The sequence below is a fragment of the Gadus macrocephalus genome, chromosome 2 (genome assembly GCF_031168955.1).
Source record: "Gadus macrocephalus chromosome 2, ASM3116895v1".
Classification (NCBI taxonomy): domain Eukaryota; kingdom Metazoa; phylum Chordata; class Actinopteri; order Gadiformes; family Gadidae; genus Gadus; species Gadus macrocephalus.
Window position 1 is genome coordinate 15,968,964 of NC_082383.1, and position 27,862 is coordinate 15,996,825.

Sequence of the window (27,862 nt, forward strand, 5' to 3'; positions counted from 1 at the left end):
CTCCTTCCTGCCACACCTGTTTATGGTAAGTCAATTGCTGGTCTATAAAGGGGCACAGTGCGGTTGATTCAGGGCTTGGCATCAAACATGTTGAAATTCGTTGAGAAGTTCCGCGACAATTCAGGTAATTAATCAAATTATTCAACCAAATTTCAATGTATATTATAACCTGTTTGGTCTCTGATACATATTTTTTCTGTTGTTACATAAAAAAATAAGAAACTTACAAGAAATCTGCACGTAAGTTAAATATTTTTTAAAATTTGAAAAGACTATTCAATTGTGGAGAACAACATTCTAATGCCTGACATCGATATACCACAGCTCTTAAAAAGGATTGGATCAACATTAATTGGGGGTAAGTGGTATTTCTCAACATTTTACAAGGTTATCTTAACAATGGCTGATTCTTCATTTATTTTTTAAGTAATCTTCACTGGCTATATGAGGAGCAGAGTCAAGCTTCTTGGGAGACTTGCAGTATATACTCTTTATTTGAAAGGGTGCTGAACGTTTGCATTCCAAACCCCTGTAGGGTTGTCTGGGGGCATCCTCCCCCAGAAGATTTTTTTGTGATTTTCACAAACAAACGAAGCATTCTGGTGCATTCTGACAAAATAATGAAGGCAAAACAGAACATTTACTTACAAAGACGGGATGGGGCCAGGGAACTAAGTTTTAAGTTAATTTATTTGCCTTGTAGAATTCAGCAACATTAAGAGTGCCGATACATCAACAAAAACTGTGAATTACACACAAGGTAACATTCTCTGTGTGTGTGTGTGTGTGTGTGTGTGTGTGTGTGTGTGTGTGTGTGTGTGAGATAATGGGGGAGTGTGTTACGGCCAAGCCATTGTGTTGGTAAACTTCACGCATAAATATATCTACAGTCTGCATTAGTATGCATTTCGACAAATATAATGAAATATGAATTCCACAAAATTCATGTGAATGTGCAAACTTTTGTGTGTGGTTGTTCAAGACACACAATAGATTTGCAGAGGACTACATACAGTACAATATGCAAACTGAAGGCCTGATGCCACCATGTTTGCAGAGGACTATATACAGTATGTACACTGAATAGGTTTGCAGATATACAATATGCACACTGAAGGCCTGATCCCACCATAGGTTTGCAGAGGACTACATACAGTATGTATGTACACTGAATAGGTTTGCAGAGGACTATATACAATATGCACACTGAAGGCCTGATCCCACCATAGGTTTGCAGAGAACTATATACAGTACACTTGAAAGGGGTGGGGGGAGCTTGTGAGGGTCTGCCACCAGTGTCCACCTCACGTGAAGGAGGGGGGTGGGGGGGTTGTGAGGGTTTGCAACCAGTGTCCACCTCACGGGAAGGGGGGGGGGGGGGGGGGGGGGGGGGGGTGAGAGAGCGAGTGAGAGAGACTAGTAAGAGTATTCTTGGAAAACTCTTACTTGTATAGGAACTTTGCTCGTCTGTCTTTCTGACTGGCAAATTTCTCATTTTGAAATCTGGAATGTCCCGTGTGAGTTTTTTCTCTATAGATAGCTAGAGCATTGAGGCGATCTTGTGCCATAGTGTTCTTAAGGACTCTTTATCCTCTTTAAAGGTGGAGAAGCATCTCTCTGATTCTGCTGTTGACTTACAGTTTTGCTGAATGTGTCTTGCAGGTTATTTCCCATTAGAACCTGACATAGAGCCGGTGCTCCACTGCAGCCCTTGAAGTCCTCATGCTCGTAGATCGGGGACAGTTCTGTTTTAAGTCTGGCTTTGTCCAGCATGGGATAGGCATCCACCGTGGTTTCCAGCACTGAATCTGGGAACTTATTGTTGTGTTCTGGGAACAAGTCACCTTGCAACAGAGTAGCACTGTTGAGATGCTTTGTGAAAGAAAACCTTTCCTTGGCATGGCACATAATGGTGTCACAGACCTATGAAATAATGACCACAGAAAACATGTCCCAGTTCAACAATACAATAAAATAAAATGATCATACTCCTACCAGTTAATTTTTTAGTAAAGCTTAGTTATAATTAAAAAGCACAAATGTTGGGAAAAAAACACTGTCTGCATTCTCCAGTAGATATACAGTATGCATAGTATGTCTAATAATGACAACTCTGAATACAGAAATGTGCAAACAAACACAAATGCATATAGGCTAGTGGAATAAATAGAAGTTGCTTACCTCTAGCATGGCTAGCTTCACACAGTTGTTCATATGCACTCTTGCTCGCTCGTGTTTTTTTTATCCGTTCTGACAGATGTTTCAGGTCTTCCAACCCTGTCTGTGTCCACAAACTATCACACGCACTTGTTTTAAAAAGTATACAAGGAAGGCAAAAAATTGCATTGGCATACCCAAAGCAAGTTAGCCAAGCCTGAACCAAAAACTTCTCTTGTAGGCTCTATCCTTTTTTCTTGCTTGTTGGGTTATGTTCACTTCTGGCTTTTCTGTTCTGAGCTATTTTACTTGCAATTTTTCTGCAAATGTTCTTCTTTGAAGGGATTCATAAGCAAAGACTTAACTGAATTTGGGGCTAGCTGAACTCACAGGGAAACAGTGGTAGCAGTACTCAAAGTCACCATGTTGCTGATCTCTGAGGCAATGGCAAATGCGTGGTTACGTGCAGTGGATAGTGCACTGTGTTGGGGGCTATATTTTGAGCGCCCACAAGCCGTACAATTCGACGACGCTGATTGGCAAAATTATGTACTTTTCTGCTTAGCAACCGGGGAACCATTGGCTAAAAATTCAGGCTTGTTGGGCTGAGCGAACTGGCACCCCAGGGAAGACAACTGCTTCACCAAAATGATAAATTGAACAAGAAAAGTGAATGAAGATATAATTATGGAGGATTCTAAAGATATTCAAAAGTAAATGCATTATTCGAATGCAATTAACATAGATTATTTCTCAAAAGGAGAAAGATTATTAAGAAAAATAATAATAAAAAATATTTTTTTTCTTTATTTTTTTTAAACAGGGAGGCAGGTCGGTGGGAGGGCGGTGCCCCAGCGCCCTCTATAGGTGGGTCGCCACTGGTAGAAAGGTTACTATAGCGCCACAATGTGTGGATGTGCGGAGCTCCGTCTGGCCAGTGGTCGATGTCCGAGAGAGGGTGAAGCTTCTAGGACACTTACAGATGCATCCAAATTAATTAGAATATTGAGTAAAAGTTAATTAATTTCAATAATTAGATAAAAAAGTGAAAATCATATATATATCATATAATATAATATCATATATATTATATCGATTCATTCCACCGACAGTGAAATATTTCAAGCCTTTATTTGTAGTGATCTTACAGCTCAATTCAGTATCTCAGAAAATTAGAATATTACATAAGACAGGTAAAAATTGATTTTTAATTCTGAAATGTCGGCTTACTGAAAGTATATTCTTGTATGTGTTCTCAGAACTTGTTTGGGGCTCTTTTTGCATAAATTACTTTACATTACATCAATGCGGCACGGAATCGATCAGCCTGTGGCCCAGCTGAGGTGTTACGGTGGCTTTGATAGCGGCCTTCAGCTCGTCTGCATTGTTGGGTCTTGGGTGTCATCTTTCTCTTGACAATACCCCAGACATACATTTTCTATTGGGTACAGATTAGGCAAGTCTGCTCTCAATCAAGCACAGTAATCCTATGGTCATTAAACAAGGAATTGGTACTTTGTCAATGTGTCCTGCTGGAAAATCTAATCAGTATCTCCATGAAGCTTATCAGCAGAAGGAAGCATTATCTGCTCTAACGTCCTGGTAGACAGCTGCGTTGACTTTGGACTTGAAAAAACACGTTGGAACAACGCCCCAAACGTCCCCCCCGGAACTACCCTTCATACCTCCGTCTGGTTTCAGCGTTGTTATGGATGTTACACAATAAATCCTCTAGAGGGCAGTGACTGTCGTTTCACAAATGAACGGCATCGACAATCGCAAACATGACATCTGTAGAGATGATTTTGCTTTGGGTCATCCGTAATCTGCAAAAAAAAGTGCAAAATGTGTAGCCCTAAGCGGCGGTGGCATGTGACACCCCTCACCAACCCGCAGATTATCTCCTCAAAATGTCACTCATTGCCAAAGTAGGGGAACAATCAAATAAAAAGGTCAGGTATATGGTATAATATAAATATAAAACGTTAAATACAATATATATATATATATATATATATACATATATATATATATATATATATATATATATCAGATATTATACTACTCTATTTTCGCGAATGGTCTGACTGCCGCCTCGATTTCCGGTGGTATTGCTCCGGTTCTCCCAGAGCACTCCGGATTCGTAAGCTCAGTGGCGACGGACCCATTTACGGACGAAACACCTCCGGGACCGGACGAAACGGTCCGTATCCGTATTTACCGTAGGGTGTGAATGGGCCTTTAGCCTCCTTGTGGAGGGTATCAATGACTGTCTTCTGCAAGTGTCAGGTAAGCAGTCTTCCCAATGTTGTGAAGCCTACTGAACCAGACCATGAAAATACTCAACCTTTGGAGGTGTTTTGAGGTAATTAGCTGATTATAGTGTGACACATAGTCTACTCTACAATATTAAATGTTTTTACAATATTCCAATTTTCTCAGAGAGCTTTTCATGAGCTGTAAGCCATATTCATCAAGATTACTACAAATAAAGGCTTGAAATATATCATTTTGGGTGCCATGAATCTATATAATCAGGGGTGCACGTAAACTTTTCAGTGAGTTACTCAGGTGAGTACCAGGAGATGGTGTTTGGTACGCATCACACCGATCTCCCGTTGTAGTGACACAAATGACGTTGCGTATCCCTGATTATGGGCGTGCATGCGTACTTGCATACCAGTTATGTGTTCCCCTGACTTTCACTTTTTAAATTGAAAATAATTAACTTTCCACAATATTCTAATTTGAGTTGCAGCTGTTTAAATATAACGCCATGATGTGTGTCTGTGTAGCTGTTGATTAACCTGTTCTAGAGCAGTTTGTCCGTTCTGGCTCACTTTAGAAACACGGCAGCTCCCTGGAGGGGGAACCCTCTCTACTTAGATATAAAGGCTCATTCAAAGGCTTTGAAACACAAAAAAGCTTTGAAAACATAACATTTCTGCAGTTCTGCTAAACGCAACTTCTTCTACACTTTGCACCTTGAATATGTAGCGCAAATGGCATGCAATTGTGTTTATTGATAATAAATATTAATTGTGTTCTATAAAAAATATATATATTTTAAACAGCGCTAGAGAAGAGGAACTCAAGTGGCTGAATTCGTTCAGCCTCGAAGAGGGCACCAAAAAGCATCTTCGGATTCTACTCTACGGACCGGCTGGAAGTGGGAAATCCAGTTTCATTAATTCTGTTGACAGTGTTTGTCAGAACAGGATAACCTATCCTGCAGCGGTCTCCAGCAGTGGGGACACATGGACTACCATGGTACGTCATTCCTGGCAACGAATTATATTGAGGACTAACCTCTGTACTGGTTGTGCTATTATTGGAAACTATTTATATTTTCTAGCAGTAAAGAATAAACAGTTTTATCAATATAATCATCCAATGTCTGAAATACAATTGCATTCTTTTAATAGTACAAAACGCATCAAATCCAAAAAGGGATTGCACGCCAATATCACCCATTCGTCTTCAACGACGTCATGGGCTTGGAAGGCATCAGAGGAGTCCGTGAGGAGGACATCAAACACGCCATGCAAGGACACCTGAAAGAGGGTTACAAGGTATCATTTTTCGGTCTATGTATATATTTCTTTAGTCTTCATAGATCTGGGCCCTGTTTCAAGAAGCAGGTAAGGACATGTATAACTTAAACCAGTGTGGCAACCCGGCTCGTGGTGAGTGCACCGCCCGTCCAATAAACGCTCAAAAACGGGGTGAAAGAAAAAGCCAACAAGGCACTTTTAATCAAGCAAAAAGTAACTCTTACAAAAATAGAGCAAAAGCCAACTCTGGCAGTGTCCAAACGACTGGTTCCGTTGGGTGGCTTCTTTTAATAGTAAATCCATGACGACTGGTCTCTCCTCATGGATGGTCTCTCCTGTGGATCAGGGAGACCCAGACTGAGGGGAGAAACCTGCTTTTAAAGCCTGTCTTCCTCCTATTCCCCAGGTGTCCCCACTTCCCCTTAAGTGGCTGTCAGCTATGCTCCTCTTGGCTCCCTCTGTAGGCAGCCTGAGGTAAATGGCATCCACCACTACCCCTCTTGCTCGTCTGGGTCGTGGTGCTGGGGCTGGGTTGCCACACTCCTCCACCGCTGGCTGAAACCTCGGGTCCTCGGGCCTCTGACCGACCAGAGGCAGGCATCGCGGTGGGACAGGGCGTCGGCGTTGGCGTGCTCCCTGCCTGGCCGGTGGTCCACCTGGAATCGATAGTCCTGGAGCGCCAGGAACCACCTCGTCACCCGTGCATTTGTGTCTTTTGCACTTGCCATCCACTTGAGTGGTGCATGGTCGGTGACGAGTGTGAACTCTCGCCCCAGGAGGTAGTACCTCAGCTTGTCGAGGGCCCACTTGATGGCCAGGGCCTCTTTCTCCACGGTGGAGTTTTCTACTGATGTAGGTCACCGGGTGTTCCTCCCCTGCCCGGACCTGGGATAGGAACGCTCCCAGTCCTACTTCGGATGCATTTGTATGGACAATCATAGGCAGAGAAAAATTCGGGGTTATCAAAATCGGTTCCGAACAGAGGGCTGGCCGGAGGAGTCCGAATGCCCTTTCGGCCACCTCAGACCAGGTTATCCGGTCTGGCAGGATCTTCCGTGTCAGATCATGTAAGGGACTGGCCAGTGAGGCGAAACCGGGGATGAACCTCTGGTAGTACCCTACCAGACCCAGGAACGACTTCACCTGTTTCTTGGAGGTGGGGCGGGGCCAGTCCCGGATAACCGCAACCTTGGTCTCCTGGGGTCGGACGTTTCCCCACCCGACTTTGTAGCCCAAGTAGGACGTCTCCTCCAGACCAAGGCGGCACTTGCCGGGATTGGCCGTGAGGCCGGCCCTCCTCAACTCTCCCAGGACCGCCCGCAACTGCCGGAGGTGGATATCCCAGCTGGGGCTGTGGATTATAATGTCGTCAATGTATGCTGCTGCGTACGCCTGGTGAGGCCACAGGAGTCGGTCCATCATCCACTGAAAGGTGGCGGGTGCGCCATGGACGCCAAAGGGGAGGACAGTGTATTGATACAGACCTCCCGGGGTCGCAAACGCTGTCTTCTCCCTGGCGGCTTTGGTGAGTGGGACCTGCCAATATCCTTTGGTCGGGTCTAGCGTGGTGAGGAAGCGTGCTGGTCCAAGCCGCTCGATCTGTTTGTCTACTCTGGGCATGGGGTAGGCGTCGAAGGGCTGAGGCCTCATTCAGCCTCCGGAAGTCGTTACAAAAAAGGCGTCCCTACGGGCTTCTGGGACCCGATACGGTGGGACGCGCACTGTGACGCCGGGGGTCGTTTTAATGTCATGTTGAGACACTGTGGTCCTGCCGGGTATCTCTGAGAAGACGTCTTGGTGCTGTAAGACCACTTCGTCGAGGTCCTGCTACTGGGCGGGGCTGAGGTCGTCTCCCACGGGGACCTCCGGTATCCCGCGTCGAGCCGCCAGAACCAGGGGAGTCCGTACCTGTGGGGAGGTACTGGTCCGCCACAGTTTCAACAGGTTGACGTGGTAGAGCTGGGTGGGTTTGCGTCTCCCGGGCTGCCGCACCCTGTAGTTCACCTCTCCCACTCTGTCGACCACCTCGTATGGCCCCTGCCACTTAGCCAGGAACTTGCATTCAGCAGTCGGTTTCAGGACCAGGACCAACACCCCGGGCCGAAAGATGCGTAGCAGGGCCCCCCGGTTGTAGACCCATGCCTGGGCCTGCTCGGCCTGTCGGAAGGTGGTCCCGGACAATGGGCCAGACCTGGGCCATGCGACTTTGCACCTGCTCTACATGGTCTACCATGGTGCGATGTGGGGAAGGTTGACTCTCCCAAGCCTCCTTGGCGAGGTCGAGGAGTCCCCTTGGTCTCCTCCCATACAACAGTTCAAAGGGGGAAAACCCTGTGGAGGCCTGGGGAACTTCCCGGATGGCAAAGAGCACATGAAGCAGGAGCTGGTCCCAATTTTTCCCATCAGTCTCCGTGGCCTTCTTGAGCATTTGCTTCAGGGTCTTGTTAAATCTCTCTACGAGCCCGTCGGTCTGGGGATGGTACACTGAGGTCCGAACTTGTTTCACCTGGAGAAAACTCAGAAGCTCTTTCATCACCCGTGACATGAAACATGATCCCTGATCTGTCAGTACATCCCTAGCTATCCCCACCCGACTGAATAGGAGCATGAGCTCCTTAGCTACGGTCTTAGCTGTGGCGGCAGGGCTCCAGACTAACTTTTGGTGCCAAGTGGTGCCACTGGTGCCACCTAGCTTTTCATTTAGTAGCACCAAAACAAATTAGGTAGCACCATATTTTTTCCTCTTTAGTGATGTTGTAGGCGGTGTTAAACTTGATGATCATTTCTTCATTCTCCGCCGTGCGATTGCTCTCATCTATCCTATTAAATGAGGTGGGGTGGGGAGGGGCTGGGAGCTTCGTGTGATGCAGCGGTCCCTGCACGTCTTGTGCTTTTGACTTTCGTTGTGTAATTGAATGACTGAACTTTGAATTGTGTAGATCCTTTTTCGCCAACCTGTAACTGTCGTCTTCAGAAGAAGAATCAGAGATTCTTGTCGCTTCCTCTGCTAACCCTTCTCCACCACCACCAACAGTATGGGTGCAATGGATCACAAAACTCACGGTTCGGATCACGGTTTTTGAGTCACGGTCGGATCATTTTCGGATCAACAACAGCAAAAAAGATAACGAGACAAATGTGACTTTAAATAAAATCTTCAAATGTGTAAAAACAAAATAAAGTAAAAAATTTGGTAATAATCCTGCTTCCTTTAAGCATAGTCAATATTTTAAAAAATTGCAATCTGAGGCATTATTCCTTCTTCTTTTTAACATGGATAGTAAATAATCCCTAACTCTGGATTTACAACTTTAAATTCAGGAGGTCTGCATTGCCTGGGGAGAGTTTAGCGACTACACTCTCCCAAGACAATGCAGACTTGATACTTTTTTCATCAAGTGTGGTAGCGAAAAACTGTTTCTGTCGTGTTTTATTTGGCATTTTGTAAATCCATTGATTTCAGTTGGAAGACTCATTGCTCATTGCAAGGCTCATTTCGCTAGTTTCTAGCCCTACTGTTGATACGGAGAACCGAGCGAAAAGACTACAACCAAACATAAATATGACCGGTTCCGGTTTAAAAACAACTGCTTTTTTTATCAGCCGAACCGCGGATCACTTGCGTGCCGAACCGTGAGGGTTGTTCCGTACAGATCACGGGAAACCCGTGAACCGTTGCACCACTAAACAACAGCCTCATTTGTTTCCTCTGGCACATTTTTTTTCTTAAAATAATCGACTATCGACCGCTTCATATTGTATCTGCTTTGTTTACTTTTTTGTGCGTGCTGTGTGCTTAGCAAGACTGTGCACGTGTAGTGTGCAGACCATAGACTGTAAAGTGTGCAGACAGACAGGCAGGCAGAGACAGGGAGCGAGAGAGAGTAGTGGACTCGTAGGAATGAGCCAGAAAGTAAGATTTTATTATCAACCACAACCGCAGGAGAAAAAACCGCGGGAGAAAAAAAACAAAAACGATTTTATTTTTTTTCAATCGTCCTCCTGCAAGTAGCACTGGAGCGACCTCATTCAATTTTAACTCGCACCTAAAGAAATTAGGTTGCATATGCGACCTAATAGGTCGCACTCTGGAGCCCTGTGTGGCGGTGCGGAGGGGCAGGGCTTCCGGGTATCGGGTGGCGTAGTCTACCATCACCAGTATGTACCTATGACCCCGGCTGGTCTTTGGTAGCGGCCCGACAATGTCCAGTGCTAACCGGTCAAACGGTACCTCAATAATCGGCATTGGGATAAGAGGGTTGCGGACCGAGGGTCTCGGGGCCGTGCGCTGGCATTCCGAGCACGCCTGACGGTACTGGATAACATCTCTCTTCACACCCGGCCAATAAAAACGGTCTAAAATCCGGTCCCTGGTTTTGTCCATTCCTAGGTGGGCCCCTAACAAATGGGAGTGGGCCATGAACAGGACCTTGCTAACGTATGAGCGGGGCACCACTAATTGTTCAGTCACTACCCCCCCTCGCTCTATTACCCGGTACAATAGTCCCGCCCTGGTGCTGAAATGTGGGTGAGGTAGGTTACTCACCGACTCCCTCGCTTGGCCGTCATGGGCGAGGACATGGCTCCATGCATGCTTTAGGACCTCGTCCTGTAGCTGGGCGCTACCCCCCCCCCCCCCCCCCTCTGGCCTCGTCACCCTCTTCAGAACACTCTGCTGGGGATGAGTGAACCACCCGTGCACCATAAGCGGGCCGGCCTGGTCGAACGTACCTTCGTGGCGGTATCCGTGGCCGTGGTCCCGATTCTGGGTTCCACAGCCGGTGGAATATCGGACAGTCTCTCCCAATGAGTAGGGGTACGGGGAGGTTGGGCACGATCCCGGCCCGTACCGTAAATACCCCTCGGGGGGTCCGCACCACCGCGTGACATGTTTCATACGTGCGGGTGTCCCCATGTACACAGGCAACGTCCATGGGCTCCCCCCCCCTTCCCTCTGCTAGTTCCGGCCGTAGGAGGGTCACGACACTGCCGGTGTCCAGGAGGGCCTCAGTGTCCTTACCCCCTACCCGTGCTGGGAGGTTTGAGGCACTTGGCTTCTGGTGCGCCCAACAGGTCGTCAGGAGACAGGGTCCTGTCCGTCCCTCGTCGGCGAAGGCGGAAGGCATGGAAACGTCTCGGTTTCCGGGGCAGTGGCGGGCTAGATGACCTGAGATGAGCTGGCCGCAGTTAAAACACCGTCGATCCTCTCGGAGTTCCACAGAGAGGGTCGGTGGCCTCGGCGGGGGTAGGGCTGGGATAAACGATTAATCTAGCGATTATTTTTTCGATGCATCGATTAATCTAACGATTCATTTTTTCAGTCCAATTCGATTTCGATTATTGATTATCTCCCCATTAATTGACTAATAGCAATTTTTGGATGTTGATTTACATATCTGAATGAAAAAAATCTGAATTCCTTAACATTTCAATACATGTTTATTCCAAAATAAAAGTGCAAAGTAATGCATTCTTAGAATTCTACGGTGCTCGGTCATCTGCAGCTGCTACCGGGTGGCACCCGGTAGCAGCATCTCCATTTTGCAAAGACTACATATCACGGAATCGTTTCCTTTTACATTAAATAATTCCCATACTTTAGAGGAACGAGTGCGTGGCGCATTGCACTTATGAAAGTCTGAGGAGCCACTCGCGTTGCTACTACGCTCCGGCGCCGCCCATCTTTTCTTTTTTTTTCTTTTTTTTTTGTGAATCGACGCACATTTTTCGCGTTGACGTAATTTATGCGTCGACGTCATCGATTACGTCGACGCGTCGTCCCAGCATTAGGCGGGGGTGGCCGTTGAGAGGGATCTGGTTCTCGGCGGTCCCTCCGCGTCTCGACGGGTCGCGCTGGAGTCCGGAGGCTGGAACCGTTGCTGGGCAACCTGCCAGTTCTCCAGTTGTCGGACCAGATCGTCGACCGTGTCGGGGTGGTTGTTGGCTAGGGTTCTCCGGGCATCCGACGGGAGCTGACGGATGGTATTGTCTATGAGTACCCTATCCAGTATGCTGGGTCCGTCGTCGGCCGCGAGCCACCTCCGGATCAGCCGGCCATGTTGGGAGATCTGGGTCCGGACGGGTCCTCTGGCGTCAAACCGCCAGTCATGAAACCGCTGCGCCCTGGCAGCGAGGCTATGGCCGTAGTAGGCCAATATCGCCTGTTTTAATTAGGGATCGACCGATACCGATTTTTTAGGGCCGATACGATACCGATATTTTTTCATCAGCCTTAGCCGAAACGCCGATACGCCAATGCCGATTTTCTTGAGCCGATTTTTTATTTTTTTTTATTTTTTTAAAGGAACATTTATTGAACTTCAATATAAAAAACAATATTTAACAAATAGTAAAAACAGGTGAAGTAGAACAAGTAAGAACAAGTAGATGAACAATATTTAACAAATATTAAAAACAGGTGAGGTAGAACAAGTAAAAAATAAAAAAATAAATAAAAATCGGCGAAAATCAGCCGCGTATCGGCCGATACGATACACGTAAAAAACGCGAATATCGGCCGATAATATCGGCCGACCGATATATCGGTCGATCCCTAGTTTTAATGTCTGGTACTGGCTGGCCCGCTCCGGGGATAGATCCTGACTCGCCTGCTGGGCGGGTCCAGTGAGGAAGGGGGACAGTGTGTGGGCTCACTGGTCCTCCGGCCAGTTCTCCCGACGGGCCGTCCTCTCAAAGACCTCCAAGTAGGCCTCCACGTCATCATCTGGGCCGAGCTTGGTGAGGCGGCTAGTGGGTGCCGATGTCGGGGGGGTGCCGATGTCGCCCAGCAGGCAGGCATCACGCACTGCCTGCTGGGCGAAGCGTAGCACTGCCTCCCGTAGAAGGCCCAGGCTCTCGGTGGTGTCTCTCTCAGCGGCTGCCAGAGCTTGGTCCCGTTGTTGACGTTGGGCAGCAGCCGCGGATGCGGCTCCATCCGGGTTCTGCGGGCGTACCTTCAAAAAAATTGTCCGTAGCTTGGTCGAATTGCCTGCATTCTCCACCATATGTGGCAACCCGGCTCTTGGTGAGTGCACTGCCCGTCCAATAAACGCTCAAAAACGGGGTGAACGAAAAAAGCCAACAAGGCACTTTTAATCTAACAAAAAGTAACTCTTACAAAAATAGAGCAAAAGCCAACTCTGGCAGTGTCCAAACGACTGGTTCCGTTGGGTGGCTTCACCACACCCACGACAACTGGTCTCTCGTCATGTGTGGATCAGGGAGACCCAGACTGAGGGGAGAAACCTGCTTTTAAAGCCTGTCTTCCTCCTATTCCCCAGGTTTCCCCACTTCCCCTTAAGTGGCTGTCAGCCATGCTCCTCTTGGCAGCCTGAGGTAAATGGCATCCACCACTACCCCTCTTGGTCGTCTGGGTCGTGGTGCTGGGGCTGGGTTGCCACACCAGACTCTGACTCCAGCCGGGACTCAAGCCAGCGTTTTAATTTTTAAAACCAAGGATTTCAATCTGGATGAATAGGTTAGGTTCAAAATAAGGACTTCACAGGAGTAGTGGAGTGGGCATTTTTTTTAGTGGGGGGACTGTGTATGACGTCATCAAAAAGGAACCCCACGTGCACGCTTACACATTCAGAAGAAGTTTAAGGTTTGGTACTTGCAAAATATGGAAACTGTAGCTAATCTCAACTGTAAAAATCGACGTGTTTAATAATAATGCCTCTTTCTCATTACACATATTACAACAATATGCCTACCAACATGTCTAAACAAACACTCATGTCACGACATGTAAACTGTTCAAAACAACAGATGCTCCTTGAAAGTCATATTATTTAATTTATTAAAAATCGAATTTATGCCAGTTTACAGACAGGCAGGCCTGAAGTCGGCCAAAAAACAGTGTAACAGTGTGACAGTGTAACAGTGATACATACATTTGATGTTGCTTTTCATTCGGCAGGGAAACAGTTGAGCAGACGGCGCTGCCATAGAAATGAAATTTGACAGGCCTACATGTGTACATTTTAACAAAGCAGTCAAATTAATCAACATAATGGTAAGGGTGGGCATTAAGGGGATCGACGACAGGTCTCGTTCTCATGTCTTTGGCCAAGCGATGGCCTCTCGTCAGGCCTTCACAAGGTTCCTCTCACTGAATCCCCTTTCACACTCCGTAGTGCTGCGTAGAATTACTTTAGTGCCGTTCATTAAAGGCCTGAGGTCATCAGGTGTAGTGTCCCCATTGCTCTCAATGATGTCCTTAAATGCATTAATGGCACTTGAGTTGGCAGCCCAAATCTCTTGCAGAGCTGACTTATTTCCACCTCTCCATAACCAGGTGGAATATTCTGTGCTGGCAGTCGGTTCTCACGGTCAACCACCTTTAGTTATGATATCAGGTTGGCATAGTCCCTCTCGGCCTGGGAAGTAACAGACGGTCCAGATGCAGTGGTAAACATGCGGGTTGATTGAAACAAATTTTGGGTAGTCTCTTAAAAAAGTGTCTAGTGTCTACTCTGTCCTCTGATATTGCAGTTAAAGGTCCCATGACATGAAAATCTCACTTTATGAGGTTTTCTAACATAAATATGAGTTCCCATAGCCTGCCTATAGTCCCCCAGTGGCTAAAACTTGCGTTTGGTGTAAAACGAGCACTAGCTGTTCTGCTTGCCTTTGAAAAAACGGAGGCTCAAGCGCGCTGATTTGGAATGTCTTTATTTAGGACGTCATAAACTCATAAAGCATCTAAGCTCCTCCCCTTACTCTGCCTGGCCCGCCCAGAGACGTTGGCCCGCCAATGAGACTCGACCGTGCGAGCGCCACATGTGTGTGTGTGTGTGTGTGAATCAGAGCATGTGAGCGGAGCGGAGCGCCGCGCAATTCCCGCTCAGGAGGATGTCCGCTCATTCGCTCTGCCGCTCAACGTTGTGCCAGGGCGCTCCGCTCAAAACCGCTCCGCGCTCTGCTCAAATTTTTAGGAGAAATTATTTTCTGACATTTTCCCTTCATGTAATTATGCCAGGGCCCTGGGACATATGGCGTTTGATTTAATGATGTCACCGATACATGTGTCAAGTCTCATTCAGTTACTCGAAATGATGCAGACAAACGGACGGTCATATCACCTAACCTGCTGATAATAATGGGCCTAAACCAGTATGACGGTCAAGTTTTTGACGGAAAAGTGTCACGTTTATCTTGCTGTAGCCTACCAATAAAAGTGTAAACAAATCCGAGTCATCGTCAGACCCATCGCTTTGCAGGAACGTTTTGTGTGCTGCTAATCGCCTACAACTGCAGGATTACCCAAAGCTACAACTGACAAAGTTTACACTTAGATAAATACCCGTAAACTCATTCCAATATCGTAAAAAGGTACTAGATTAATTATTAATGTATTTACTAGACTACGTTAGTGTATGTTTTTATGATATTGTATCCCACCTTTTATCATACAATGTGCAATCCTCGTCTCGGCGATTCCGTGGTGAAGTTGAAACACAGACTATAACAGATTATAGGCACAGACTACAGCATAGGCATTGATTTAGGTTTTAAGTCAAACATGCATTTAAATAAAGTCTATTCCATTGAGCAAATGACCAGAGAAACAGTTTATTTCAAACCAGCAAGAACGACTTTATTTAAGTCTTGAAAAATGTAAAGTTGAAGATAAAAAATCAAACAAAAACCTTTAAAGTGTTCATAGTACAACTTGCAATGCAACTTCTTGATGCAAAAAAAATAAAATAAAAAAACTTCTAGTACTCACAAGTGAACGTAGGCCTTTTACGCGATTAAAGAACAAAGATCTGACCCTTGGGCAGATGCGTAAGGGTGGCGCAGTCGTTCTGTCTCAGGCATCATCTGGACAGTTCTTTTGCGTTCACCTTTAGTAGAACCAGTCTGGACAATATTTCAGGCTTCAGGCTTGTGCGGTGACTTCTGGACACCAACACGGCTGCAGAAAACACCCTCTCTACGCTTGCAGAGCCACTGGGGATGCTGAAGACGACGCAAGCTACTTTCACCAGACGGGGATATAGCTTGGAGTTTTCCATCCAATATTGAATGACATCAGTGTCAGGATTCTGCCGTGGGGTCGAAAGGAATTTTTCCACTTCTCCTTTGACGTCTTCAGGAGTGCGCAGCTGCTCGCTGAAGTATGACCCAAACAGTCGTGACTTTTTTGGTTCAGAGTAGGGCTGGGCGATATGGGCCAAAATGAATATCTCGATATTTTTTTACTATATCTCGATACACGATATATATCTCGATATATTTTGAATCTCCTCTAGAGCACATCATAAATGCTCGATTCAACCATGTCTGGCATAATGTTACGTCAGTAATAATTCTAGTATTACTGAAACATAAGTCTGCATGTAGATTACATGAAACAACATATTGTTTAAACTCATCAGTGCTTTCTATTGGAACAATTTAGAACTTGCACATAAGAAAAGGAAAATCACAGCAAGTTAGATTTACCAACACAGCATTTATTCAAACCGTTAATTATTTATTAACAGTTTGAATAATAATTATTATATATACACTGCCAGACGAAGGATCCAGTGCTATTCTTTTTCGAAACCAAATCCTCAGTTTCCATCCTTTTTTCTCTTTCTGGCTGTTCTCACTCACCAGTCGGAGGTACACGCACCTACAGCAGCGCGCCTTCCAGACTACGTCACACACGCGCGTCCATGAGAATCTCGTGGACTCGCAATGGGCGGGGGGAGTGAGTTTAGAGAGCCACCGGAAATAGCGAGAGAAGGGAACGCTGTGCGTGTGCGTTAAACAAACCCCGAGAAGTTCAATCCCTATGAGAGCTCCCCACGCTACGGCCATCAGGAGGCGCACAGAGCTTTTATCCGTGATATTATATAACCAATTATATTATATTATATTATATATTATTATATATAGAGCTCCGGGAGTCGCAAACGGCAACAATCACTTTCTCCTCCGTGCTGCAGTTCACCCCGGACTGCACTGCACCGAGTTTGACGGTTGAACGCTGGTTGGCTGTTACGTTACACATGTCACTCAGTGGCCACGCTGTTGAACGCTGATTGGCAGATACGCGTCTCTACGTTCACTTTGTATGAGATCTTGTCGCCCCGTCGCGTGAAAGCACAACGAGTATGCCGGCGGCGGCAAAAAGAAACATTGCGTCCCAATTTATATTCGATGTTCGCGATATGGGCATTTTATACATCCCCTGGAGAACATCTCGCGATACATCGCATATATTCGATATATCGCCCAGCCCTAGTTCAGAGTCTTCAGACTCAGGGGCTTCAGATGAGGTGTTGGGTGCTCCGAGAGGAGAGTTCATCCGTTCAGTTTCCTCCACAAGGAGGTCTCGGATCTCCCCAAGCCTGTTGCATACATGCTCGTCACGAATTATCCATTCCGTTTTAAAGCGTGGATCCAGTACCGACGCTAGAAGTAAGTGCTTGTCGGTGTAATATCCACTGTAACGAGCTGTAATGTTGTTGGCCAATGTTTCACTGAAGGCAGCGATGGCCATAGGCAATGCAGCCTCCTTCGTGAGCAGGGATTTTAATTCACTGACAGCGGGCAGAATCATCCCCAGGTTCCCCAACTCCTTCTGCAAGGTGTTTGTGAGGTCTGCCAGTGGTGTAAGCACTCCAACAAGCTCCGTCAGCTGCCTCACTTCGTTTAGGGTGATGTGAGCTGCAGAAGTCTTCATTTTTGACTGCCACAGTGGGTCTTTACGGAAGAGTCGAAGGACCGAATCAATCATCTGCAGCTGGCTGCTCCATCTGGTGGTGCAAGCAGTTGTGGGCCGAACACCTATGCGATCCGCCTCTTCGGTGTTCAGTGTGCTCTTCCTCACGCTTCTCACCAGATTTCCGACTTTGGCGAGCAGCCTGGTGACGTTGCTGTGCTCGCTAATGGCATCTTTTATCGCCAGCTGAAGCAGATGGATAGGGCATCTCAAATGTAAACTTGAGGCAGTGAAGTAGGTGTATATCATGTTTTCTGCATTGGCTGTAACCGCATCCACTTCCATCTGCGACAGCGCAGGCATATCCTCCTCCTCGTCATCATCATCACCAGTCGTGGTCTCTTCCGTCACAGGCAAGATGTTGAAGGCCTTCACCATGCTGGCGCTGTTGGTGACCACCCTTATTACTCGTCCTTCAATGTTCCAGTATTTCAGGACACTCTCGTATATTTGATAAATCCGGTCCGCGGTGTGATGCCCCTGTTGTCACAGCTCAGCAATGATGTGTGTCCGCGGAATGACCCATCAATGAAGGTGGCCACAATTGCTAGGAAGCTGTGCCCCCTTCGGCTGGTCCAAATGTCTGCTGACACCACGAAACCGTCACCTTTTTTCAGTAGGTCTCGCAGACCATCGTTCATCTCCTGCAGGGCATCAGGCATCAGCGTGTCCCGTACCGTGTTGTAGCACGGGGGCGTGTAGCCTGGCTGGGCCGTACTGGCAAAATATCGCGTTCCTTCCCTTCCTCCTTCTGTCAGTGGTTTGTAATCCAGACATATCATTTTAAAGAACGCTTTATCCAGCTGCTTCTTTCGTGTGCTTGTTACAAGTGGGGCTTTGGCGGTAGCGAAGAAACTCTTTATTCCTGTGCTTTGCCGTTCAGTCTGCTGCTCTCGCTCTGTTTCTTGGCCTGAATAAGAAATAATGGAATAGGCCTATTTTAGAACGTTGTATTAAAATACAGGCTTTCATGAACACAAAATGAACATGAACATGAAATGACGTGTCATTTCTCTGTGTAGGCATAGGGCCTATTAGCTAAAGGCGGCTACTGAATAAGACAAAGTGACATAGCAGTTGGAGAATCCGACGGCAGCCAACTGTCAACTTGTATTTAAATTAATCACAATTATTTAATGAAATAATCTAACTCCAAATAATTAGTCTACGGGAAATTGTTGTTATTGAGAAGTCAAAACAAAAGGTCTTTGGGGAAATGTTGTACCCAAAATGTTTCATCTACAATTGGCAAAAGAGGAATGCTCACGTTTTGTTGCATCCTTGTGTTTGCGGAGCACCTCCTCGTGTTTTCTCATGATATGCCTTCGAAGGTTAAAATACGAATCTTTGCCCACAGTGATGATGTCGCCACATTCTTCCTCATGCTCTACATCTTCCTCTCGCTTTTTGACCTGAATTTTGCATTTATATGACCTATCACCTTGCTTTTCGAAGTACTTCACAAACTCCATCTTGCTATACTCTCGCGGGCAAACGAGCCAGTGTTGCGGGGGGGGGGGTGGAAGGGTCTCACGTGACGCGTTTTATCCAATCAGGTTGCTTGGATGCTCCCATTGAAACCCATTCTATTCTACGTGAACCACCTACATGCCGCTAGAAGCAGTTAAAATCGGAGCGGACTGGAGCGGAGTGAAATCCCCGCTCCGGCCTTTGAATTTAAAACCGCTCTGCGCTCCAACCCGCACCAACCTATTTCTTCCGCTCCGCTCCACCACCCGCTCCGCTCACATGCTCTGGTGTGAATACACACACTGTAACGCAAGTGTTTCTTGTCGGTTCTTTGACGACTCTTGTATTTCCACAACGACACTGTCGTGGGGGTTATCTCTGAGCCATGGTTGAGAATGAATTGGGGGAAAGGAACTTTGGCTTTGACTCGCTGAAGTACATGAACTGTGACATGCCGCCGGTTGCCGCGAGGCACCATCGCCCGGCAGCGGGCAGCCGGCGGCAGGCAGCGCGCGGTTCAGTCGACTTCAGGTTGATGTGAAAGTGGAAGAACCAGAGACGTCGCAGAACCCAACAAAGTCGTTTGTGATTCATAATATCGTCTGGAGGCGCACACAGCTTTTGGCCGTGATAATATGTATTATATGATATAGATATCTATGTATTATATGATATTATTTAGATATAGAGCTCCAGGACTGTAACGCAAGTGTTGTACACTTCCTTGTTATTTGGATAACCGTTCTGCTTTTGGTGTTATGGCGCATAACACGTCGGACTCTCGTCTCTGGTATTTCTACAACAAGACTCGTAGTGGGGGTTATCTCAGCCAAGGTTGAGAATGAATTGGGGCGAAGGAACTTTGGCTTTGACTCCCTCAAGAACATGAACCACGGCATGGAGGAGAAAGGGATTGTTGGCGGCGAATGTCTCCCGCTTGAGCCCCGCTGAGGGACCACCGCCGGAGGCGGAGGTGCCTAAGCGCTGCCCGGCAACAATCCCTTTTTCCTCCTTGTCGCGGTTGAACGGACGTTGTAGAACCAGGAACAGCGGAGAACCCAACGCAGTCGTTTGAGATTCATAGTATCGGCTCACACAGCTTTTGGCCGTGATAATATATATATGATATAGATATCTATGTAGGCTATATGATAATATTTAGATATAGAGCTCCAGGACTCCCGTGTGTTCTAGAATATTTACAGAACACGGCTCATGGCTGTGTGCGCCTCGCCATTGCGATACATCCACTGTAAACAGAGCGCATGGTACCGTGGCTGAATTTCGGGAACGTCTTTGAATACTGTGTTAGTTGCCCACTAATACCCATATTAAAGAATACATCAAATAGCATGTCATGGGACCTTTAAAGCTGTAAGCACTTTGGTCCCGGGCCGTTCTCCCTTGCTATCAATTACTTGAATGCTGAGGTTGTTCAGTCTGTCTGCATGGGTCACTGATGTGGTACGTTTCTGTTAACTCTCTGAGAGTAGACTCTGACAAGTCTAAAACAAATCACACGAAGTCAATCGCTTGAACAGACCCCCATACACTATCAGATGCATATCGTTTCTCTTCAATGTTTGCATAGCTGAATTCTGTCACACAGCAGACACAGTACGATAGGAACTGGCCACCCATATTGTGCTTAACACAGCTGTTTTCCCCACTTGCTATTCCAAGTCGGCCGCACACTCTCAATTCTCGCTGGTTCTGGGGTGATTGACTGTATGTCATTTTCCCATGAACGCTTGGAAGGTGTTCACACCACTAATGTCCGACATGGTCTCTCCCATGGCAAGCTCATGCCGGTGATTCAGGCAATGCCAGGTCAAAATATGTGGTAGGCCCATGGGCGTCAGTTTGGTTTAAAATGTGCTGGGGGCAGAGACGCATTCGGAAGTGCATTTTTAAAAGTGCTGGGTACAATGAGGATGCACTCTTTTTTCTCTTTTTAGTGCCGGTAATGAAAGATTCCTGAAAGACGGCATAACCATGTAGCTAATTACTAAGGAATAAAATGTATACAAAATCAAGGAGTCAGCTGAGGTGGTTCGGGCATCTGGTAAGGATGCCCACTGGGCGCCTTCCTTGGGAGGTGTTTCAGGCACGTCCAGTGGGGAGGAGACCTCGGGGAAGACCCAGGACTAGGTGGAGAGATTATATCTCAACACTGGCCTGGGAACGCCTCGGGATCCCCCTGTCAGAGCTGGTCAATGTGGCCCGGGAAAGGGAAGTCTGGGGCCCCCTGCTTGAGCTGCTCCCCCCGCGACCCGACCCCGGATAAGCGGATGACGATGAGGATGAGGATGAGGTATACAAAATCTGTCTGGCATGTTTTATGAAGAAAACGTTTTCAAAAAGCATCGGACATATGACCCACTATGTTGTGCTCCATGTATCCAATGTTGACAACGTGACATGATATGGCTAAGCTAACAACATAAACAAGAGGAGCTAGGAAAGGAATTTAACTGCGTGTTTAAGTTCAGAAGGGCCAAAGGTGTGGCTACACACAGCACTACTAAAGTCGTCAAGATGGAAAAAAATAAAATGTATTTGTTGCACAGCTGAACGCTGTATCACATCAGGAGCTGGCTGTTTTCAATTCACAACACGCATTCCATCAAAACTAGCCTACATCAGGCATTCTGACATGAACTCATGAACTCTCATGAATTATTCCAGAATTCAAGCAAAGCAAGAATGACCAAAAGTCACTTTGTGTCAACAAGAGACTGACTCCGACGACTATGAATTGCAAGTTAAAACAGCCGACCACTTGAGTGCAAAAAACACAAAAGACCTCGCCACAGCACCAGCAAATCTTAAGCAATAAATATCGCGCCTTACCTTTATTTATGTGGCAGTGGTCTGCAGATGCATCCCGTGGTGTAGCCTGCCACATCCATTTAGTTCAACAGATTATCGTTCTGATACTGTCCATGGTACTAGCAACCTGCTCTGGTGCCTATGTATTCAGGCTAAAATTACTTGATTGTCTGATGCCTCATCATCCCAGCCAAAGAGTATTGGTATTATTAGTAATGGCTACTTGCCAAATCGAAAAAATAACTTCACACAGTGTGTCTTTTTCCAATGTATTTGTTATCATTCGTAGCGTTGATCAGCAGAGAAATAATTCGCCAAATTCGTTGACGTCGCTTAGCAACCGAATACGAATGTAGTCTACAGCATTGAGAAGAGTCGGTAATAAGTAAGGGATAATGTATAGAATGCCGGTCATTATCGGGAAAATAAACCCAGACAGGGTGAACAGGACACCGACGCAAGGTTAATTGCTTCCCACTGAAGGGGCTTCATTTCGACCGGCGACGTTCTATACATTATCCCGCTCATTACACGGCTACGTGCCAAAACAAAAAAAATTACTTCACCTGGTGTGGCTTGTTACAATTCATTGGTTACCAGCATTCGTAGTGTTGATCAGCAGAGAAATAGTCTGCCAAAGACGTTGACAGAAGACGCTGGGGTTTAAAAGTTACCGGACTACTTGAGGAGTGATACCAAAGACGTCATTATAGGCAAAAAGTTCTTTGTTTTCCTTGACAGCGGTCAATTTATATTTATATATAAGTTGTGAAGAGCCCATGCAAGTGAACAGAGCATTCCACGGCATTTAGAAGACCCGTGTTATAATCGATAATAATTCACCTCAATATTATTATTATTTTTTTTTTTAAAGTGGTGGGTACAAAATTATTCTTGACGAAATCTGGGGGGGACGCGTCCCCGGCGTAATCGACGCCTATGAGGCCTACCGCTCTGTTTTATTAAGACACCAGATTTTCACTCAAGGATGATGCTGGCACGTCACTTGCAAATACAACGGGGAGGCATTTTAGCAGGTGCTGTATCACTCGTTGGTTCGGTGATTAAATTAAATCAACATGTCTACATGAAATCAGAGGCGGGCTGTGACTTTTACCATGAGGCCTTCAATGCAATCATCCTGAAGTAAACAGCTTTTCAAATGACTTAATAATGACGTCAGGATTATTGCCATGTTGATGTAACCACCCAATATAACCCTGACTACTGAACAGTCTTTAAGAATAATGTTTTTTGTTTTTTTTAAGACAAAACAACCACAACAAAACGCACGTAGCCTACCCTAGTCATAAGATGAAAAGACCGTAAAATTTGTCAGATTCTACAATTTCCGACTGTCAAAAAATCTGCCAAAAATCTTCTGTCATTTAGTAAAAACGCTGTAAAGTACGTGCTTCTTTCCTAGAACCTGTGCTTGATTCAGAGGACTTTTGCAATAAATTCATACACATTCAATACTACCAAACAAGAACTAATTCAAAACAATCACATCACATTTCGTTGTGGAGCTCTGTTTCCCTTCTTACTTGCTCATTGAGTTGAAATCCACTCGGGTGTCACCGAACGTCTCCAACAAGACTGTTGCATGCAAGTGGCCCGCCGTACTTTGGTGTCTTAATGCCGACTTTGTAAGACAACTCAGGTTGGAAAACCCAACGTGGCTCCAAACACAACATCGAACCGTTGCAAATAGCAAGCATTCCCAGCAATACAGATTACAATGACCACTTGACGCTGTCAGCCAACTATACCTCTCGTAGTTGCTCGATTGAAAGTGCCGCACAAATCCTTTGCCCGGCTGGGTCAGAGCAGCTAGCTGCGGTGTTGGTCGTCCCTGTTTCACAATTTCTAGCTTTTCTGAGAAATTTCCAGTCCTTCTCCTCTGTCATCCATTGTAATTAAAGTGAATCTAATCTAACATAATGATCTCTATAATTTCGCTGCTAGCTAGTTGTAATTCTTTTTGTTTTCCTCCTGATGGCGCCAAACAACAAGGCCAGCTAGAAGCCCTAGACGTGTAAAAGGATACGCCCAACTCGGCATACTTGAAATCTGATTGGTTGAAGAACATGTCAATCAACAACATAGTCCCAATTAGCGTCAACCGCGAGGGGATTCTCTCAGGATTCTGAAGGCCTCAGCTAGATAATTTTTTACCCGGGGACAGCGCAGGGAAATAATCTGATTGGATAAGGGCTCTAATATATATATTATCGCGCTGGAGGTGTCACGTTAAAATTGTACCGGGGGCGAAAATTGTACCGGGTACGTAATCAGTTGTCCGTTGCCAGGCAACGGACAACTGATTACGTAAGGGGTTGTCCGTTGCCAGGCAGGTTTCAATCGCGCTCATGATGCCCAAGACGAAATAATATAATACAGATAACGAATCGCTAGATAACACTTGTTTTTACTCTATATTTGTATTGCATTTAATTGTTTAATCGAATTTAGCTAGTAAACTGAGTGCTTAATGTGTATCATAGTCTAGCTAGCTTGTGTTAATTGAATTTCCTTAATATAATTTAGAGAATAGATTATAGGTAATAGATAGATTTAAGCAATAGATCACAACAGGCTGTGGTATGTGCTCATTATACCACTGTTAAGGGGCGTTGTTCGGCCCGACGAGCAGCGGAGGGCCGGCGATCGCCCGTTGCCAGGCAACGACGCGATCGCCCGTTGCCAGGCAACGGGCGACGCGATCGTCTGTTGCCATGCAGGTTTGGAATGGATTACTATGGATGACGTAGGCCGATACAATTTTCGCCCCCGGTACAATTTTAACGTGACAGCGCCTCCAAACGACGCGTCACGCGAGTATGTTTTTTTTCAAGTTGTGTAGGCCTACGCTTTAGAAAAGACATGCATGTGCGGGTGCACTGCGCGCGTTCATGAATGCGCGTTCATGTTTGCCTCCCTGGTGAGCTCGGCCAGGAACCGCTACTGGTGTGTGTGTGTGTGTGTGTGTGTGTGTCGCGCTGGAGCGACGGTAGCTGAGAGACACGTGGGAGCCTCTACGTTATCGCCAGAGAACTAAACCCATGGGGTGGTCCGAGCAGCTCGAGCGCTAGAACGCGCTATTTACGTCACGCACCTGGAGATTCGTCTGCTGATCGCCCCGTAAAGCGGGCGGTGATATTTTGTCTACGCATGGCGTAAGCGGTGTTGGGAAAAATAACCTGATGAGCACATCATATGGCAGGCACATTAATATATAGTCGACTCTTGCTCTAAACCCAACGAACACATAACACAAACATGATAATATATAGTCAGGTCAAGGCCGGAGCTGAAGGCCCCATCTCCCAGGCAGGCAGATGGTGGACACTCAGACAATGCACCAGTATCATCTCCAGAACGGGAGAGCCACATTAATTTATCACACAGGAGACATTTTGAGAGCTCTTCCCCGTTAGGAGGAACCAAGAGATACCTCTGCCCACACCAGGGGCCTGAGAGCCACATTAAATTATCACACACGAGACACTTCGGGGGGGCACTCCCCCATTTTAATTTATCACACCAGAGACACGAGGAACTCTCCCCGTTACGAAGCTCTCTCAGGGCCTGGGAGCCAAAACACACAGAACCGCACACACCTCAAACGCACACACCTCATCGAGAGGAGGATACAGCATAAAAACTGTACCACACAGGGACTCTTCACCTTCTTCTGAAGCAGACCTTCCACGGAGGCGAAGCTCCAGACGAACCATCAGCGCTGATTAGGGACTTAGACATATTCGATTTCTCACGCTTTATGACTCTGTATAACCGCTGCCACTTTACTTAATAAATCCAAGGTCCTCGTGCCGATAGACTTTATTACCTCTCCGTCTCATTTTATCTGGTCCAGTAGCTAGACAGACCGTTTTTCCCCTCAGCGGTCGAAAGCCGTGTGTCAGTGTGTGCACCGAGGGCCGTAGCACCAAATTCTGGGCCCTGTATACAAGAGGTACTGATACCCCCCGAGTTATTTGTTTGGGGGGGGGGGGGGGGGGGGGGAGGAGTATTGGCAAAAACCGATTGTCATTTTTTATTTTGAGGCGTCAGGGGGTGTTGTCGCTGCTAAATGTAAGGGTTAGGGTCAATATAAATGAAACTAATAAAATAACTATTAATCTAACTTAGTTACTTTTAAAATCAAATAATCTGTAAAGTAACTAAATTACTATTTTAAGGAGTAACTAGTAATCAGTAATCCCATTACTTTTTCAAGGTAACTGTGGCAACACTGGTTAGAACGTAATTTGAGTGTTGGTTTTATAGTTTGTATAATATCTTTTTTAATGTCTATATATATAAATAAAATATGTTTATTTATTTATTTTAACGTGCTGTAGCGTCCCCCGCCTACTACATACATGCTTCACTGCTGGCCTGCTGGGTTCCACCTTTGCTCCAGGTTAGATTGAAGCATGAGTCCCAATGGTAACTGAATCAAGCTTAATTTGGGCTTCCCTTAATTCTTACTGGGTCTGCGTGTGGTAGTTAGTGTAGACTTGGCAGCAATGGAATATAATATTCATTATTATAATCCCATGAAAATAAGGCTGGCTGGACTTCTTGAAACCGGCATGTATTAGGCGTGAGCAAATCTAGACCTTTCCGAGTGGAGTAATAAGTATCAAATCGTACTTACAGCCCCTTGAAGTATTAAGTCATTGTGCATGAAATAGGACCATCAAACAACAGTTTATTTTGCATCAAATTTCAGTTCAATGCTAAATCTCCATTGCAACCGTCCGATGAAGGCTACAACAAGAACCCTGATAGAAATGACATGGTAGACATACTTGTCTGTGTTGTTTCTGCCAACGCTTTGCCTATGATGAAGGATGATACCCTGAACAAGATGAATGTCATCACAACAGCTGCCAGAGACTATGGTGAGAATAACGGGAGTGCCTCCATGTGTGTAACTGGGTTTTGTTTGAGGCATAGTTTGTGTTGCTAGTTTTGAGAACCAAGCTAACAATGACCTATGTTTCTGTTCTGTCTGTGTTCAGACATTCCACAGATGGCCATTCTGACAAACATTGATGAAACCTGTCCACTCGTTAAAAAAAGCATCACAAATGTCTACAAAAGCAAGCGCATCAGGAGGATGGTAGGTCCTATGTGTGGTCGGTAGGCCCTATGCGTGGATGGTAGGTCCTATGCGTGGATGGTAGGTCCTATGTGTGGATGGCACTTTTTTTACATTTAGTTAAAATCAGCTGTCTTTCACATGTTGTTACTTTGTATGGATAGCGTTCACATGCTGTTGTTATGTTTTGATGACCATGATTCAGTGCATTTTCTTGTTTAACTAATGCGCCTGTGAGATATTGGAATTGAAATAGGAAAACAATGAGTGCAGCGGGGTTATTGATCCCATTTGGATTAAACTACTTTCTGCTCTCTCTTTGACAACAAATGTGACCAATGTTGAATCATTTGTTTGTGGTTTTGCTGTTTTATTATTAATTTGAGACACAGCTTAAAGTTCACACATCATTAATTAAAACTGCTGCTCTTTTCAGATGGAGGAGCTCCAAAGTAAGCTGGGAATTCCTTTGACCAACATCTTTCCTTTGAAGAATTACCATGAAGAACACGACTTGAATAGTGACATTGATATGCTGATACTAAAAGCACTGAGACAAATTATTCAAATCGCAAATGACCGCTTAAATAAAGCTGAAGGTAGTTGTTTCTACTTGGGCAAAGAATGTGCCCCAGTAGTTTGTTAGCCTGCTTGATGCATTGTGGCGACCGTGGACGTCCCGAGTACCGCAAAGGATCCTGGGAAGGTTCTGACTGTCGCTTGTTTGCGTGTAGCGCCTCCTGGGTCCTTTGGGGTGTGGCATTGTGTGAGGTGTAGTTAATTATGTACACTGTAAAAAATAAAAAGTTGAGAAAACTCAAAATTGCAAGGCAACTTACTGCAATCAATTTTTGAGTTTTGAGCCCATCAAAAGATCATTTTCTTCTTTAGACAAACTTGAAAGTTAGAGTTATACCAACTAAGATTTTTATATTTTACAAAACTCAAAAAAATAAGTCAGGGGTGTTAACTTAATATTTCAAATTAAGGTTAATATTATTAAAAAAAAAAAAAACA

General features: G+C 45.8%; 1 protein-coding gene across 2 annotated transcripts; it reads left to right on the forward strand.

Moving 5' to 3' along the window:
• LOC132473125 (interferon-induced protein 44-like) lies at positions 1 to 27,817 on the forward strand. Of its 2 annotated transcripts, XM_060073112.1 has the most exons (8): positions 3 to 124; positions 220 to 240; positions 325 to 358; positions 5,232 to 5,427; positions 5,583 to 5,729; positions 26,474 to 26,645; positions 26,766 to 26,866; positions 27,282 to 27,817. In XM_060073112.1, exons 1-8 carry the CDS (start codon positions 88 to 90, stop codon positions 27,489 to 27,491), a joined length of 918 nt encoding a protein of 305 aa, XP_059929095.1. In that variant the 5' UTR covers positions 3 to 87; the 3' UTR covers positions 27,492 to 27,817. The 2 variants fall into 2 exon arrangements, with proteins under 2 accessions (XP_059929102.1, XP_059929095.1); XM_060073119.1 differs by lacking the exons at positions 26,474 to 26,645; positions 26,766 to 26,866; positions 27,282 to 27,817 and adding an exon at positions 6,118 to 6,246 and having other exon boundaries at positions 1 to 124.
• The last annotated feature ends 45 nt before the right edge of the window (positions 27,818 to 27,862 follow it).

What these genes read in the sequence shown, in the direction of transcription:
- LOC132473125 (XM_060073112.1), top strand. Translation starts at nt 88, where the DNA reads ATGTTGAAATTCGTTGAGAAGTTCCGCGACAATTCAG. An exon ending in AACTTACAAGAAATCTGCAC is followed by an intron (nt 241 to 324) that starts GTAAGTTAAATA and finishes GATATACCACAG; the next exon opens with CTCTTAAAAAGGATTGGATC. An exon ending in TGGATCAACATTAATTGGGG is followed by an intron (nt 359 to 5,231) that starts GTAAGTGGTATT and finishes TATTTTAAACAG; the next exon opens with CGCTAGAGAAGAGGAACTCA.